The 13,979-nt window shown below is 34.9% G+C and overlaps 1 protein-coding gene and 1 pseudogene across 8 annotated transcripts; both read left to right on the top strand.

Annotated features, from left to right (window-relative positions):
• The first annotated feature begins 403 nt into the window (after positions 1–403).
• LOC107924638 (CSC1-like protein At4g02900) lies at positions 404–7,987 on the top strand. Of its 8 annotated transcripts, none has more exons than XM_016855166.2 (12): positions 404–726; positions 822–1,160; positions 1,430–1,579; positions 2,214–2,349; positions 3,365–3,466; positions 3,682–3,798; positions 3,952–4,032; positions 4,600–4,940; positions 5,517–5,762; positions 6,294–6,618; positions 7,133–7,366; positions 7,600–7,987. In XM_016855166.2, the coding sequence occupies exons 2-12, from the start codon at positions 847–849 to the stop codon at positions 7,774–7,776; spliced, it is 2,223 nt and encodes a 740-aa protein (XP_016710655.1). In that variant the 5' UTR covers positions 404–726; positions 822–846; the 3' UTR covers positions 7,777–7,987. The 8 variants fall into 8 exon arrangements, with proteins under 8 accessions (XP_016710655.1, XP_016710656.1, XP_016710658.1 ...); XM_016855167.2 differs by having other exon boundaries at positions 806–1,160; XM_016855169.2 differs by having other exon boundaries at positions 404–1,160; positions 3,365–3,433.
• A 711-nt stretch (positions 7,988–8,698) lies between these two features.
• On the top strand, positions 8,699–12,128 carry LOC121209761 (isoamylase 2, chloroplastic-like; annotated as a pseudogene).
• Positions 12,129–13,979: the final 1,851 nt, after the last annotated feature.

Genomic DNA, 13,979 nt, shown 5'->3' with positions numbered 1-13,979 from the left:
AATTTGAATCTTATTTTTTTATTGAAAGGAAATAGTTTTTTTTAAAACTGATAAGACTAAATGGTAAAATTATAAACAAAAATTTATAAAAATTATAAAATTATTAATAAAAATAACAATAACAATCCACTAAAATTAAATGGTTATAAATTTTTTAAAAAAATTGACTCCTACTCTTTTATTGGGTTAATATTGTTGTTTTTAATAAAAAAATTATAATTTTTATAACTTCTTTTTATGAATTTTATTTATAATTTTTAAATAAATTTTTAAAATTTAAAAGTACTTAATTGACTTTTTTTTAAAATTATTACTGAGGTTTTTTTTATCCTTTAATTTTATTATTTCAAAATTTTGTAAAAATTAAAAGCTTTACCTTCTCTATAAACACGAGTGTGCAGAGAGGGCGTGAAGAAACCAAAAAGGCCAAAGGGTAATCCCATAAAATTTTAAATATTTGAGCTTCGTGAGTTACAAGTTTGAAAATTTTAACGACACCAAAACCGAGTTCCGTCCTTTTTGCCGCCATTGCATTTGCACTCTTTCAAATCTATTTGATGTCAAGAAAAAAGCGACGAAGGAAAGAAAATAAAAGGAAAACAAGAAAAAAAAACAAAAAAAAACCCACTAATTTTCATCTCCGTTTCCTAAGAAAATTGAATCTGATTTCGGTTCGTCGCCAGTTTCGTCGAAAGTCCAATTTTGAAAAGGCCTCGCCATTGTCAGGTCGGCTTTTCGTTTCTTCCTCTGGTTTCTCATTGTTATTATTACCCGAAATCTCATGATGGTATAACCAAGATTTCAGTGACTTTTTATTCAAGGTAAATTGCACCAGCGAGGAAAGAAATGGCGAACCTCGGAGAGATATCTGTTTCAGCTGCTTTGAATCTTCTCTCTGCATTTGCATTCCTTGTGGCTTTTGCAATATTGAGGCTTCAACCAATTAATGATAGGGTTTACTTTCCGAAATGGTATCGAAGGGGGATAAGAAACAGCCCGAGGCGATCTGGAGTATGCGTAACCCGATTTGTCAACTTAGATTGGAGGACATACATTAAATTCTTGAATTGGATGCCTGCAGCTTTTAGAATGCCTGAACTCGAACTCATTGATCATGCTGGGCTCGATTCTGTTGTATATATTCGAATTTACCTTCTCGGGTCAGTTTTTTAGATACCCGTTGGGTTGATGGTTCTGTTATTTGCCAAACAAAAAGTGCAATTAGACAGAAACAAATAATATACTAATCTTTACGATAATTTGGAAGCGACATATCGATGTCCCCCCCCCCCCCTCAAAGTACGAAATGCATGATGTACTGTATAATACGAAATAATTGTGTTCGAATCAGTGTACAGTTTACAGTTTCGTATTGTTGTTTGCTATGGGTTAAGCAGCATAATATGATTATGATGCCGATTATGTGCAGCTTGAAAGTAATTGGCCCCTTAGCTGTGCTAGCCTTTTTGGTTTTGGTCCCTGTCAATTGGAAGGGGGAAACATTAGAGGGTGTCAAGAATTTAGCATACAACGACATCGACAAGCTGTCAATATCAAATGTTCCAGATGGATCAAAAAGGTCAGGAATAACTTTTTCTTTTTTTCTTTAGCTCTTCTCTTATCGAATGCCCTACCCTGATTGTCATCTGGAATTCATCAGTTACAGAATTGGAAAAAAATTGGGGTCTAGATTAATTTTTAAATACTAGGCCTTCCCAACACTAGTGATGTAATTTTTGTTCAAGCAGAACGTGAGACAGGTTTTAATATTTCAATATTTATGTTATATGCAGCTCTGAGGAGGTGTTGCAAACTATATTAAATACCGTGTTAATGTACTCCATCTCCTTTTTGGAGTTCTGAAATCTGATTCTTACACTGTTTTGGTTTGTTGCTACCTGTTCTCAAGGTCCTCATGCAGTAACATACATTTTAGGGTTGAATGGTTCAAACATCTGGTGCCATCATTCTATTATTAGCACAAGGCAAAAGTAAAGCTTGTGCTTAGCACTTCCATTTCTAAAGGATTGTGCACGAGGCATGTTAGAGATAAAAATCCAGTTTTAGGCCCTCATCCAAGTAATACAGTACTTTGTCTCTTTTCCTTTTCGGCTTTTACATTTGCCCAAGTATTGTTATACTGTAAAGTTTTCATTTTGCACGAAGTATCTATTCCATTTCTCTGTTATGAGGTTTCAGTTTATCCTTTTCAGGTTCTGGGTGCATATTGTTATGTCATATGTATTTGCACTTTGGACATTTTATGTGCTATATGTTGAATACAAAGAAGTAGCTGCTATGAGGTTACGATATCTAGCATCAGAAAATCGTCGTCCTGATCAATTCACTGTGAGTTTTTGCTTTGTTCATTGCTTAATGCCTATATTGTTATGCTGTTATTTACAACTGTTGATTATCTTATGCAAGCTGATCTCTTAAGTGCACCAGAATCTCTAGTTGCAAACATAAAAACACACGCATATCCTGATACTGGCACCATATCTAGCTTGAACATTTGAAGTAATTGGATTGGATGTCTCGCAACAGCTTCAAAAGGCTGTCCTTAAAATTTTCAATCATCATTAAATGGTATTTAATATTTTATTCGTATTAAAATTGCAGGCTAAGATGTTTTTCATGATGAATATCAGAGATTCTCAAGTCTCTGACTAGACAGATCATGCATTCATGTGTAATATCTGAATCAGATAACCTAAAGTTATGCTCCCTAATGTATTATACAATTAAATAGAGAAAGGTTTGCTTTGTCTTAATCAAGTATTTTAGCACATGATGAAGTTGTGCCTCTAGTATAACATGAACTGTCATATAACGTCCTATTGATCAAGCTTTTGAAGTATCTTTGTCAATGGCATTGCATTATCGTTGAATTAGGCACTTTTCTTCTAGGTTTTCCCCTCTTTTCTCATCCCACAGTTTTGGTCTTCCAGGATCATTTTTCTATTATAATTTATAACAACTGACATACTCGTATCATTGCTTCTTTATTCAACTGAAAATGTTTTTGGGTACATTGAGCCTTGGGCTATATGACGGGAGGTAGCACTCTCCCATTCTGTAAATAAGATCCTCCATCTTAAAACTTAAGATTCAACCTTGAAAGCTCCCAGTTTTGTGCAAGTCAATTATAGAATCATGGTGTCTCCATGAGGACCCTGTCATTCTACCTAAAGTTGATCGACTTAGAGGGTCACATGTTGTTGGTGTAAGATAGATGGCAGTTGTGAGTCTGTCATGTTTGACACAATCAATGTACATGTGCATGTATCTGAAGCATTTTTGTCTTATCCCAGCTTTAGCACTTAATTTTCCTTGCTTTTGTTTGCTTTAATATATTTTGCAGGTTCTAGTGAGAAATGTTCCTCCTGATCCTGATGAAACAGTTAGTGAGCACATTGAACATTTTTTTCGTGTAAATCACCCTGACTCTTATCTCACTCATCAGGTGTGTTTCTTTGAAAAGTTGCATCACCTATGATAATTCAACCGGTAAATTAGTTTGAAGTAGCAGCAGTGCAGGAAAGGATAATAATAGGCTGTTTAACATCAAAAATAATAAGACGTAATTTTGGAACTGATGGTGTCTAGAAGTACTATCTTTCTATTTGCCAGTGATATAAGTTTCTATAACATAAACTACTTTACTCTGTAACTTGATAGGTTGTATATAACGCAAATAAGCTTGCAAAATTGGTTCAAAAGAAGAAGAGTTTACAAAATTGGTATACTTACTACTTTAATAAGTATGAGAGGACTTCAAAGAGGCCGATCACAAGGGTAATATCTTTGCACAACAATCTTACTATTAACATTTATTTGGCTCCATTTCATTTCTTGGCAGAATAAAGTTGATGTGTACAGCAAAGCAATTTACTATTCCATATTGATTTTTAGCTGTGTAGTTCATTATCAAATTTTTTGTTATTATAGACAGGTTTCGGTGGTGTTGTTGGCACTAAAGTTGATGCAATCGATTATTACTCTTCTGAGATTCAGAAGCTGAGTGAAGCAGTAAGTTTCAGTGCACCGTAGCGACTGTACCAGGGATTTTTGCTTTTAAATTCCACTGTTGTTTCATGTGATGCTTTGTACCTGCTATTCTTTGACAATTTGTCATTACATCTTTTTTTGCTATAATCATTCTTGGCTTAAAGGGAAATAATTTTTAATAGCATTTCTCATTTTGATGCTGAAACCATGCTATATGGTTAAAGTTTCCAATGAAGAGTCTATCTTTTGGAAATTGCTATATTGTCTCTCTTGGTTAAGACGCACTCCCTTCCTTACATTCACACACACATACATTGACAAGTGAGGCAACTTTTTCTCTCAATTTCTTATTCAATTAAGGAAAGAATTGACAGGAGCAAGGCAACAATACAATAAGATCATATAAAGTTTACTTCCAGGAAACGCCATATTCTCTCTACTCTTTTCTTCTCTTCTCTTAATAAGGAATACAAAAAAACATGAAGCTGTATGCTGTCAAAGACAACAATAGAGTTTGTTGTTTCTTCCCTTTATGTTAATGGGTAATTTAGTTACAGGGAAAACTGTAATGTTGTCATTGTTATGTAGGAAGCTTTAGAAAGAGAAAAAGTCCTGAGTGATCCAAAGGCCATAGTTCGAGCAGCATTTGTTTCATTCAAGTCCCGATGGGCGGCTGCTGTCTGTGCTCAAACTCAGTTATCCCATAACCCAACAATTTGGTTGACAGAATGGGCCCCTGAGCCACGTGATGTTTATTGGAGGAATCTTGCAATACCATATTTTGATCTCACCATTCGAAGGTTGCTCATGGCCATTGCACTTTTTTTTCTTATTTTCTTCTTCATGATCCCTATAGCTTTTGTTCAATCTCTAGCCAATATTGAAGGGATTGAGAAGGTTTTTCCTTTCTTGACGCCTTTAATAGAAACGTAAGTTCCTTGTCAGTGTTGTTCTATTAGCGTCGCATTTCTTTATATGTCCTCAATATTTTCCTCCATTTAATCAGTCATTTATGTGTTTGACCTAAATGAATCCTGGTTCACATCTCCATCTCGTCTAACCATTTTCTCAAGCAGCGCATGGATAGGGATGGCATCTTGCACTACATAATATATATTGTTATGGAAAGAAAGAAGTATTTAACTGTTAATTTCTTGAGCCTCATGGACACACTATAGCACCGATTACTTCTGTTCCTGTTATTTGCAACTAGTAAAATAGTTAAATTTCTGGCTTTGCAATGCTGAAAAGTTAAACTTCTTTTTGGTGTAATTTCCAGAGAAAACCTGTAGAATATTTTCACCTGCTTAATGCATAACTGGCTCTCAATGGGAGGGGAAGAAAAAGTTAAGAAAATGAATATATTAGCAGCTGTGGTCTATTACCTGATCTTCGCCACAGGCTGATATCTTAGACATAATCATTAGGCTTATCATTCCTTTCAATTATTAACGACTGAGATTTGATGTATGTGAAATTTCAGCTGTTGGAAAATGCATTTTCAGGAAGTCTGTCAGGTCCTTCATCCAAGGGTTTCTCCCTGGGATTGTACTAAAGATATTTCTCATTCTACTTCCAACAATTCTTATGATGATGTCCAAGGTAGAAGGATTTTCATCATGCTCATCTTTGGATAGAAGATCAGCTGGGAAATATCACCTATTCCTTCTCATAAATGTATTTCTTGGAAGTATTATCACTGGCACGGCATTTCAGCAGCTTAAAACTTTCCTTCACCAGCCTCTAACAGAGTATGTACAAACTCTTTCCAAAAAAATGGACGGGGTAACACGTTTAATACTATGATATACACATGCAGTTTGAATACTGAGACAAATTGGGGGTTAAAAACCCAGGTTACTGCGACAAGAAATTTATTAAGTTTGAGAAGCAATGATTGCTATATATTCTGAAAGACATTTAGTTATTTGTACTGGACTCCAACATGCCAATTCATTAGGTATTCTTATAAATCCGTTCGATGTTTTTGTGACCAGAACTGAGACATATTACCTTCATAGTTTTTAATCCATGCTGGGCCACTGATTTTCTTTCACTTTTTCACTCTTTAGTTCCTATCATACTTTTTCAGTCACAGTGCATGCTTTTCTCTGTCATGATCCTCATTCATGTGTTTATGAGTTGATGCTATGCTGATAAGCATACCATTATGTCTGCACCCCTGAGATCCAACCTCTCCTCTCATGCTATTTATATCATGCTATTTTATCTTAACATACCAGAATATGGAAGTGTGATTGACTAGAGATATTGTACTGCAGGATTCCAAAAACTGTTGGTGAATCTATCCCAATGAAAGCCACTTTTTTCATTACTTATATAATGGTTGATGGATGGGCGGGGATTGCTGCAGAAATCCTCAGATTAGTACCGTTAGTCATTTTCCACCTGAAAAATATGTTTTTAGTGAAAACAGAACAAGATAGGGAGGAAGCAATGGATCCTGGTTGTTTGAACTTTGCAACATATGAACCAAAGATACAATTGTATTTCTTGCTTGGACTTGTTTACTCTGCCGTCACACCTGTACTTCTTCCTTTTGTCATCATCTTCTTTGCTTTTTCCTATGTGGTATTTCGTCACCAGGTACACTATTCAACCTAATATTTTATTGTCTTTGCATTTCTAAGCTATATAAAGCTTTTTAAGTTTCCTTTCATTCCATTAGATGCTAAATAAATGCTGGAAATATACATAAGCATTTTGTTTTCTTCCTTTCATACATAATTTTTATATGAATGCTGGAAATATACATAGATATTTTATAGTTGTACAATACCGTACATGTAGACCAATCCAAGATGAAGAAATAGTATCCTTAGTGATTAATTATTAAGCGGAGTGAATCCAAGGGGCTAATTTCATCATATAGAGTTCTCTGGTCGAACAACTATTAATATGGTAAAATAAAGGTATAGCACATCCCTTTGAGGTAGGGGCAGCCTTTAGCCCCATAAGACAACCTCTCTTTTGGCTACAATGATGCATATTGCGCCAGTATTCAATATGTCCTGCTTTTTATGGTTATGATCGCAAAATGTTCCTCTCATGGTGTAATACTCATCTGTTATTGGTTCACAATGCTGTTTCATGTTGCAAGGTAATCAACGTGTACGCTCAAAGATACGAGAGTGGAGGCTCATTTTGGCCAGATGTGCATCGACGTCTGCTTATTGGTTTACTAATATCTCAACTTCTTCTAATGGGATTGTTGAGCACAAAGAGCGTTGAGAAGTCAACAATTGCGCTTCTTCCTCTTCCTATTTTGACCATTTGGTTTCATGTATACTGCAAGGGCCGTTTCCAATCTGCATTTGTAAGGTTCTCGTTGCAGGTGAGGATCTCTTTGCTTTATGATCTACATTAATCTTTTAAAGAAAGAGTTTTAAACTTGATGAAACATCAATATAAAGGAATATATTTACATGATACTGCTAAAATGTAACATGCACTTTGGAATTCTAGAGTTTCTATGAAGCCATTTAATTTGGATCAAGGTTTTAGGAAAATATCATATTTCTTCCTTGATCTTTGTCTTGGTGACTCTTTTTTATTATTAAAACACAGGATGCAATGACCAAAGATACCCTAGAACGGGCAACAGAGCCTAACCTAAACTTGAGAGCCTACCTTAAGGATGCTTATGTACATCCAGTTTTCAAGGGCAGAATCCACTTCGAGAGCCCTCTGTTGGTTCCTGATGAAGAGAACAACACGCTTGTTCTGACAAGGAGGAGCAGTTAACGGTGCTCAGTATCAAGTTCTGATGGTAGTTAGAGATGGAATAAACCAGCATGGGTGTTCAGTATTAGCATTTGGTCTTCATATTCTTATTCTATCTTCTTGTAGGTATAATATAAGTATACAACAAGATTTTGGTATTTAGTTATTGAAACGTAGCCAGAAAGATGGTCGAAACAAATTGCTTATACATGATCATTAAGTTGGTTCTGAATGAACTTATGATGATTCTCTTGCTTTTCAACATTAAAACGAAAAACATTAAATTGTTTGGTTTGGTAAAATTTTCACACCCTTATCATTGGACTTTTTTTAAAATGGTAAATTTAGATTTAGATTTTTGTGGTATGTCAAATGACAAATAACAACTCAGAAAGCTCTATTTGATGTCCCTGTAACATTCATTGAGGTTGCAAAAGCAATGACTATCCACACTGTGTGATAGTAGGTAAAAGATCGGATTGTATTTTATCTTTGAGTTTGATTGTGATAAAGTGATTGTTTATCTCAATTATCGAATTTGATTGAATGTTAAAATACCTTAACAATTGATTAAGATATTCTCTTCAATTCAATTCTTCTTACATGTTTCTTTTAATTTGATAAACTTTTAATAGATTCAAAATAGAGATACTTTATTTAAACAAATTTCATATTTTTATTTAACATCCAAATAAATCTTTATTTTTTCAATTTTTTTCAAATAAGCAAACTCTTTAATAGTTTAATATTTTTTTGGATAGAAGCTTTAATAATTTAACTTTTTATTTAAGAAAAGAAAATGAATTAGTTGATGGACACTTTTAATATTATGGACCGTTCGTACATTTCTCTATAACCAATCATTACTACATAAGAAAGAAAATATCCCCTTTCCTCACAACAAGTCAAAGAAAATTATTATCTGAAAACAGAGAACAACAAGAAAAAAATCTCTTTATTTGTTGGAACCAAAACGCACCGTTTAAGTTACAAATCACAACGATGCCTTGAGGAAAGAAAGAGCGTAGATCAGAGACGAATGCGTTGTGCGGTCATTGCGGAAGCTATAAATTCCAATGTCCAAGAAACGACAACTCTACACTGATTTCGGTTACTGCAACTAACTTCACCCAATTCTCTCTTTTTCTTCTCATTCTCTGCTAACTCGCTCTCCTTAACTCAGTACTCAGTACTCAGTACTCCGACTTTGATCACTAATCAATTTCGGCTGATAGTCTCCAATGCTGTAAGTTCTACTTTCAATTTACTCTTTCTCTGCTTCTGGTATGCTACTTTATTCTATTGATTTCTTGGTTATCTGGGTTTATTACTGCTACTGTACGTTTCTTTTATCAACTGGGAATCAGTTCATTTTTATTATCAGCACTTCATATTTCAAATTTCCCATAGTTTCTTAGGCTGCAATTGATCTGGGTTTCTCTTTCTTTTGATTTTCTTGCATGTAAAACCTTCATTTCTTTTATGCATTATCTACTTTCTTTATGTTAGTTATGTATCTGATCGATCTTCTTTGGGGAGTTGTTGATGTTCCGCAATTGCATTCGTTAACATGTATTTGATTGCTTTCTGGGTCTGAATGTTTCTTAAGGCTTTGGTATCTAAACCTGACGAAAACAGTTATTCTGTTTAAGTTTTACTGATTCAGTAAGCTAACTCGTTTCTAATTTCTAGCAGAAAGATATCTCTAATTCAGTAAGGAAAAATTATCCTCCTTGAGAAGTTTCTGTGCTGTTCTCTGGTTCAGAATCCTTTTTCTTCTGCAAGATTTTATGGCTACTCTTTCTCCTTTCCATACAATAGGGTCCCATTGCCTAAACTTGGGAGCCAATGAACTGTCTAAATCGGCTGTTACCAGTTGTGTTTGTAAAAGCAAAGTGGGACAGAGCCTTCAGAGAATAGATGTAGGAAGAAAGCTTTTACCTGGAGAAGTTGTACATAATGTCGCTCAATCTCCTCGTTGGAGTCTTGGTTTGAGATGCTTTGCTGCAGCACGAGTTTCTGTTGAGCAAGCTGAAGAATCAGTCAATAAAACTAGCCAAGTTGATGAACTTCAAAAGCAATCGACTTATCTCTTTCGAACAGAAACTGGTGGTCAGGTCAAAGTTTTTGTTTGCAAAAGAAGTGTCAAATATGTAGTAGATATTGAAGTTTCATCCCTGCAGTTTTCCAGTGATGACAGCCACCTGAAGCTAAGTGGAGGTCTGTACAGATCCAATCGTGATATAATAAACCAGATCATTGAAACCCCATTTATAGCAAGGTCTTCCAGTGAGTTGGCACTTGAGTTGGAGTTTGAAGCTGAAGAAGTCCCATGCTACTTATCGTTCTTGCTGAAGCTTCATCACGTGTAAGTTCAAGTGGCTTAGAAATCAGGAGTCATAGGAAGTCTAGTTTTGTGTACCGATTGGTTTAGATCAAGGGTATCCAGCTCCATTGGGTCTTTCCTTTTCAACAGATGGTTCCATGAACTTTGCAGTTTATTCAAGAAACGCAGAAAGTTTGGTCCTGTGCTTGTATGATGATAATGCATCTGAAGAACCTGCTTTAGAGCTTGACCTTGATCCTTACGTTAATCGGACTGGTGATATTTGGCATGCTTCAATAGAAGGTGCATGGACTTTTGTGAGCTATGGTTATCGGTGCAAGGGAAACAGGGACACATTCCATGCAAAACATGTTCTTTTGGATCCTTATGCTAAAATAATTGGGAGTTCCATTCCTAATCATCATGAGTCTGGTTTGCTCCCGAAACACCTTGGGCGACTATGCAAGGAGCCTGCTTTTGACTGGAGTGGTGATCTTTCTCCAAAGATACCTTTGGAACAATTACTGGTGTATCGGTTGAATGTTATGCAATTTACTAAAGACAAATCTAGTAAGCTACCAGCTGATGTGGCAGGGACTTTCTCAGGTGTAACTGAGAAAGTACAGCATTTAAAAGATCTCGGCATTAATGCTGTCTTATTAGAGCCAATACTTACATTCAATGAGCAGAAGGGACCATATTTCCCATGTCATTTCTTTTCACCAGCAAACCTGTATGGACCTTCTAATGGTTCTGTATCTGCTATCAACTCGATGAAGGGGATGGTTAAGAGCTTGCATGCCAATGGGATAGAGATCTTCCTGGAAGTGGTTTTTACCCATACTGCTGAGGGTGGAGCCCTGCAAGGACTTGATGATTTATCCTATTATCACAAGATAGTGTTGAAGATTTAGAAGCTAGAAATGCTTTGAATTGTAACTATCCTGTTGTTCAACAGTTGATTTTAGATAGCCTTCGGCATTGGGTGACTGAATTCCACATTGATGGTTTCTGTTTCATCAATGCTTCATGTCTGTTGAGAGGGGTTCATGGTGAACGCTTGTCTCGTCCTCCTTTGGTTGAAGCAATAGCTTTTGAACCAGTGCTGTCCATGACTAAAATCATTGCAGATTGCTGGGATCCATATGACAAGATGCCAAAGGAGATACGTTTTCCTCATTGGAAAAAATGGGCAGAAATGAATACAAAGTTTTGTTCCGATATAAGGAACTTTTTGAGAGGCCAAGGCGCCCTGAGTAGTCTTGCTACACGGCTTTGTGGGAGCGGGGACATATTCTCTGATGGCCGAGGCCCAGCATTTTCATTCAATTTTATTGCTAGGAATTTTGGACTTCCTCTTGTGGACTTGGTCAGCTATAGTAATGCTGAATTAGCTTCAGAAGTAAGTTGGAACTGTGGGGAAGAAGGACCTACAAGTAACACTGCTGTGCTCGAAAGAAGACTGAAACAAATTCGTAATTTTCTCTTTGTTTTGTACATTTCGCTGGGCATTCCTGTTCTTAACATGGGAGATGAATGTGGCCACTCTTCCAGTGGTTCCCCGTCATGTGGTAGCAGAAAACATTTAGATTGGAATACCATGACAACAGGTTTTGGTATTCAAACAACAAAGTTTATCTCATTCTTGATTTCGCTTAGAAAGAGGCGAAGTGACCTCCTTCAAAAAGGAACTTTCTCAAAGAAGAAAACATTGAATGGCATGGAAGCAATCGGTCACCGCCAGGATGGGAAGACCCCTCCTGCAAATTCCTGGCTATGAGATTGAAAGCTGATAAAGCAGAGGGCCAGTTGAGCTCTGAGGCATCTCAATTAAAGGGTGACCTGTTTATTGCCTTCAATGCAGCTGATAGAGCGGAGACCATTATTCTACCCCCACCTCCAGAAGGGATGGCATGGCGTCTGTTGACACCATTTTTTGGATGAAAACGGGGTCAGCTTGGGTTTTGAAAAATGAAACGGGAGTCGCCACCAATCCTTTTTGGGGTGTGATTGGGTCACCTTGGAAAGATGTTGTTTTTAATAAATAATTTGATCTTATTAAAACAACGGTTTTGGTCTACGAAATTTAGGAAACGGGTTCGGGAGTCGGTTACGTACGAGGAAGGGTTAGCACCCTCGTAACGCCCAGAAATTGGTACCTAGTTGATTAGTTAATGTCTTAATGTCGAAGATTGAAAACTTTGAAGAATTTTAAAAATACGATCCTTGTATTAAAACGTTAAAAATTTTCGAGAAAAAGGGGTATTTCACGTTATTCGAGAAAGAGAACCATATCCAGTAAGTTAGGACACAATATCTCAAATTCCCGATATGCGAATGAAAAATGCTTATTTAAAAGATATTTAATTATCTTGGATTTAGAAAGGGATCACAACCAGTAAGTTAGGACACGATCCTTTTTTAATTCCCGATATTGTTTAAAACTTGAGTTTGAGGAAAAAATCGTGTAATAAAGCTTAAAAGAATATTCAATTGTTTAAATCAAACGAAAAAATCGCAACCCAATACGTTAGGGCACAATTTTTCAAAATATTAAACATTAAATATTACGTTTATTTTGAAAAATCCTCGTCTCGAGAAAACAACGTGTCACATCCAATGCGTTAGGATACAACATATTGAATTCTTGATAACGAGCTTTTTATCAATTTTAAAAGAGTAATCTCGATTATTTAAATTCAACGAAGAAAATCGGAACCCAATACGTTAGGGTATGACCTTCTTGAATCTAAACATGTGATTTATTTGAAACGGATTTTGATATATCGGGTAAAATGAAACACGAGGTTAATGCACATAACAAAATAATAATGAATTCAATAAGGTATGTATAAGCCATCACCAAAATGAAATAAATAAACATAAGAAACAAATCAAGTACATAATATCAAATAAATGAATGAATAAATGAAAACATTCTTTTAAAACAATAATGAGCATGTGAATAACAAATCAAAAATGTAAAATATATACATGTATATATATAGATTAAAAGATATGTATGAATGTGTATGTATATATATTTACAAAAACGTACATAGATATATATATATATATATGCATATGTATTAGAATATAAAAAATACGTATATACGAACTATAAAACATAGAAAAAGGATTTTAAGAAATAAGGAATAGGTATACGTTTTTATGAAAATAAATGTGTGAATAAATATAGATATGTATGAAAATATACGAGTATGTATATAAATGTATTTTGAAGCTACTAAGTAGGTAAAACATATGAAATATAAAATATTCACATGAAGGTATATTAAAATGTATGTATATATGTATTTCGAAATTATACAAAAAAAATGTATGGATGGTACTACACGTATGTATATATATATATATCTATATATATAAATATAAAACATAGAAAGACAAACATGTTTGTATGTACATGTATACATAGTGAAGCTTGGGGTCAAAAGTATATATAAATACATGGTGATAATAAGAAATAAGAAATACAATAAATAATCATGCATTAATAAATGAACAACAATATTAAATAGATAAATAAGAATAATAATAATAGTAGTAAAAATACATAAATAACAGTATTAAACATAATAATAGTAGTAAAAATACTGATAATATTATTATTAAAATTAATTAATAGCAACAATATACAAAAGGGGACTGATTTGAAAATAGGACGAAGATTCGGGGTCAAAATCGAAAGTAAAATAAAAGAGGAGCACCAAATGGAAAAAAGGACAAATTCGGACACATGTCCGCTTTCAATGCGCTGATGGGAAAGGACCTGATCGAAAACAAAGCAAAATTCTATGGGTAAATCTCAAAAAAGGTTAAAAATAAGCAACAGGGCCAAATCGAAATAAACTGAAAATGCGGAAGGACCTGGACC

The sequence above is a fragment of the Gossypium hirsutum genome, chromosome A11 (genome assembly GCF_007990345.1).
Source record: "Gossypium hirsutum isolate 1008001.06 chromosome A11, Gossypium_hirsutum_v2.1, whole genome shotgun sequence".
NCBI lineage: Eukaryota > Viridiplantae > Streptophyta > Magnoliopsida > Malvales > Malvaceae > Gossypium > Gossypium hirsutum.
The sequence above is the reverse complement of the archived record's forward strand: the minus strand, read 5'-3'. Positions and strand labels throughout refer to the sequence as shown.